The following is a 3,247-nucleotide window of genomic DNA, read 5'->3' as shown; positions in this document are numbered from 1 at the left end:
GATGTGAAGTGATGTAGGGTAGTGAAGAAGTGTAAAGGAAAAAGTGTAAAGGAAAAAGTGTAAAGGAAAAAGGTTTCCGATAGTGATTCATGGGAAGTCTTTGGCTTATACTGCATGCCAAGGGCTGGTAAATGATTTAAAACTAGAATTACTGCCCTGCAGTTACATGCCTCCACCGGCCAGTCAAGTCGCAGTTTTAATCCATGTCTGCACAGACTCATATAATATATGTGGTTAATACTTGGAAGCAATTGTAAATGGGTATATAATGTGTGGTGTGGTGTATGTTTTGGCTAAATGGAAGTTATCACTAAATTAATGTTACATGTGTATGATTCCAGTAAATATAAATTACACATGTACTTGATTATTATACCAAGATGGATTCTTATATAGAGTATAGCTATACAAAATGTGGTACTCTCTGTCAGCTGTAGGTGAAACTCACTCACTCACTCACATACAGGATCACGACAATATGTTGTTGGCAATCACATGATTCTGTTGACACTTGTGTGAAAGGCAGAATGGATGAGATGGAAAGATGGAAACCTGTACTGTGCCAGTTGTTTTTTATTCATTGTGGTGTCCCAGTCAATGTGTATGAAATCATTTTGAGATCACAATGACCTTTGAGTCAAAAGTGTCACCAATTCAGTGTCCGACCAACTGTGAAAAATGGTCACAAGCTCCCATTCTGTTCCTGAGCAATGGTGTTGATTAAAGGACAAAAAACGTTTTTTTCCAGGACGTTATGATGATGAGGTTGACCTTTGACCTTCTGGATAAAACATGCCTTCACAAAATGATTGTTGTATCTCATGAAACATCTGTATGAAAATGTGGTCATAATTACTACATCAGTCCTAGAGTTGTGACCAAAAATGTGGTTGTCCGGGTCATTTTGAGGTCACAGTGACCTTTGATTCAAAAGTGTCACCAATTCATTATCCAACCAATTGTGAAATATGGTCAGTTTTGGCCAGAAGGTGAGGTCACAGTGTCCTTGACCTTTGACCACCAAATTCGAATCAGTTCATCCATGAGTCCAAGTGGATGTTTGTGCCAAGTTTGAAGAAATTCCCTCTCTCTTCCTGAGATATCGTGTTAGACTGACGGATGGACGCTGGCTCTGAGGCATAAAAATGTAATTAAACCAATAGATATTTTTAAATAAAATATCCGTCACATTATGCATTTTCATTATTATTTCAGCTGCACAATCGGGCACTACGTGCTAATTTAAAGGCCCTGGAAACCAATTTTCTCAATCAGCTGTTTCTGTAAGCTTTGGGTTTCTACGTGGACACATGATTTTCTGCTTATGTTAGAACACGGCTTGCTATGTTACATTAGAAATTTCTGTATTCGTGTTTTCTATGTTTACCAATCAGAATAATAACAGCGGACTTCTCAGTGAGATCTTGTTTCAAGCTAATATTGAGTCACTCTTAGGGATTTAACTGAAAAACCACATGCTGAAGTTGCTATGTGTAAACTAAGACCAGTCTAGCCTTGATGAAGATAGGATCTAGCAACAACAGAGCAAAAACTCCTTAAGCTGCTCAACTGACAAAGAACAAGAGGCAAAAGTTTGTGGACATAAATCCAGTGCCCTGAGGGATTTTACAAAGATATTGGTTCTTTGTCTGGTTCATAAATGTTACCATTATAATGAAATGAAGCTTATTTGGCCGTAAAAGCTCAAACAAACAACTTGGCAGATTGAATCACCAAAGCCAATCTGCAATTCATTAACAATAGAGCTGCTCCAGGTTTTGTTCCACATAACAAATTGCTTCATTGTCTCTGTTTTGTAGCTCTGAGGGAGGGTGTTTTAATGTACAAAAGTGGCCCAGGGTATCCACTGGACATATTGTATATTTTATCATGTTTTTCTGGTTTATACATACCGTACTTTATTTTCCATATTGAATTAGTTTTTTTAAACCAGCTTCTTGTTTCTGACCAGTGCTTTTATTTACTTCTTCTGTTCTATTTTTCTTAGAGTTACACTAAGCTTCAATGACAGACATGCACACATACACTGGAGATTCAAAAACACTGCCTCGAAAGACTGTGGGAGTCAATTATACCACTGTGATCTGGGCCATAGATTACACTTTAATAATATAAGTATCTAATTACTGCCTTGCATCCTTCACGCCTCTTCTGTACTCCTTAGTCATTATAGCCCACTGGCCTCGAATCACAGATAGTACGCAGACTTTAAAAGAAAACACAGCATTCGCTATGCGTTCTCATTGTAATTTTTGTATACACTGGTTTACAACATGGCAAGCTGCATTTTAATGCTATCTCCTCTGTAACATGTTTCCAGGGACCTGTAGACCTGCTTAGCCCTGTGCACCAGCTGTGCAAGTCACTAATAGAGGGCAGAGCCGGAGCAGACACACAGAGCTAAGTGCCCGTGTAGGACTGAGCAGTAAGGGGAGGAGGGAGAGGCAGAATTCAACATGCAGAGAAAAGCTTTACTAAGAGATGTTGCATATTACGTGAGCTGAATACTTAATGTGTGTCTTATTAAGCTGCGTCTGTCTGTGTGTGTGTTTGGGAGATGGAGATGGTGGAAAGAGATGGACAGCTGGAGAGATAGGTTTCACTTGCATCACACTGACTGCGTCACTCAGCGAGGTGTTAGCACTAACCTGATGTCCAGGCAGCGCAGCGTAGGATCAGCGGTCATACCCAGCACCCAGATGGTAAAGCCAACCAGCAGCAGCGTGGTTGTGAGGATGGTGCGCTTCACTTCCGTGGATGTGTCTCTTGCTGCCAGGCTAAATGCCACAGCCCCCCTCAAGCCTGAGAGCAGAGAAGACATGTCTGAGCAAACAGCTGGATTACTGCCATCCATCAAAGCAGCAGACAACTATCTACCAGGCAATTATTTGAAAAGGGCAGGAGAGAGCTATCCAGTTAATAACTGTTCATGAGTAACAGATTACACTCTGACTATCACTATTATCAACCAGTTGCTGACCAGCAAACAGCCCCAAAAACAAACTTATAGATTGCTGTACAGTGGTGACTTAATGCTCAAAGCCAAAACAATTCCCGGAGCAAATTCCAGGGAAACAGATGCGGGAGGTAGTGGTGATGGTGGGGGAGTTTGAAAAATAGCAAGACAAGGGCTTTTTACAAAGAAACCTTCTTACGTAAGAGATAAAGTGGGTCAGGCAGGCAGCAGAACATGCTGCTGCTGCACTACCCTACATCACTTCACATC

The 3,247-nt window shown here is 40.7% G+C and overlaps 1 protein-coding gene across 1 annotated transcript in view; it reads right to left on the bottom strand.

The window, feature by feature from the left end:
- Window positions 1–3,247, bottom strand: part of LOC118322303 (sodium/hydrogen exchanger 9-like) — a 58,627-nt gene that overhangs the window by 28,177 nt on the left and 27,203 nt on the right. The window contains 1 exon segment of the mRNA XM_035653954.1: window positions 2,670–2,823. Coding sequence (XP_035509847.1) covers window positions 2,670–2,823 — 154 coding nt within the window.

Source organism: Morone saxatilis, unplaced genomic scaffold (assembly GCF_004916995.1).
Source record: "Morone saxatilis isolate NCDOM2014 unplaced genomic scaffold, NCSU_SB_2.0 Contig0, whole genome shotgun sequence".
Classification (NCBI taxonomy): domain Eukaryota; kingdom Metazoa; phylum Chordata; class Actinopteri; family Moronidae; genus Morone; species Morone saxatilis.
The sequence above is the reverse complement of the archived record's forward strand: the minus strand, read 5'-3'. Positions and strand labels throughout refer to the sequence as shown.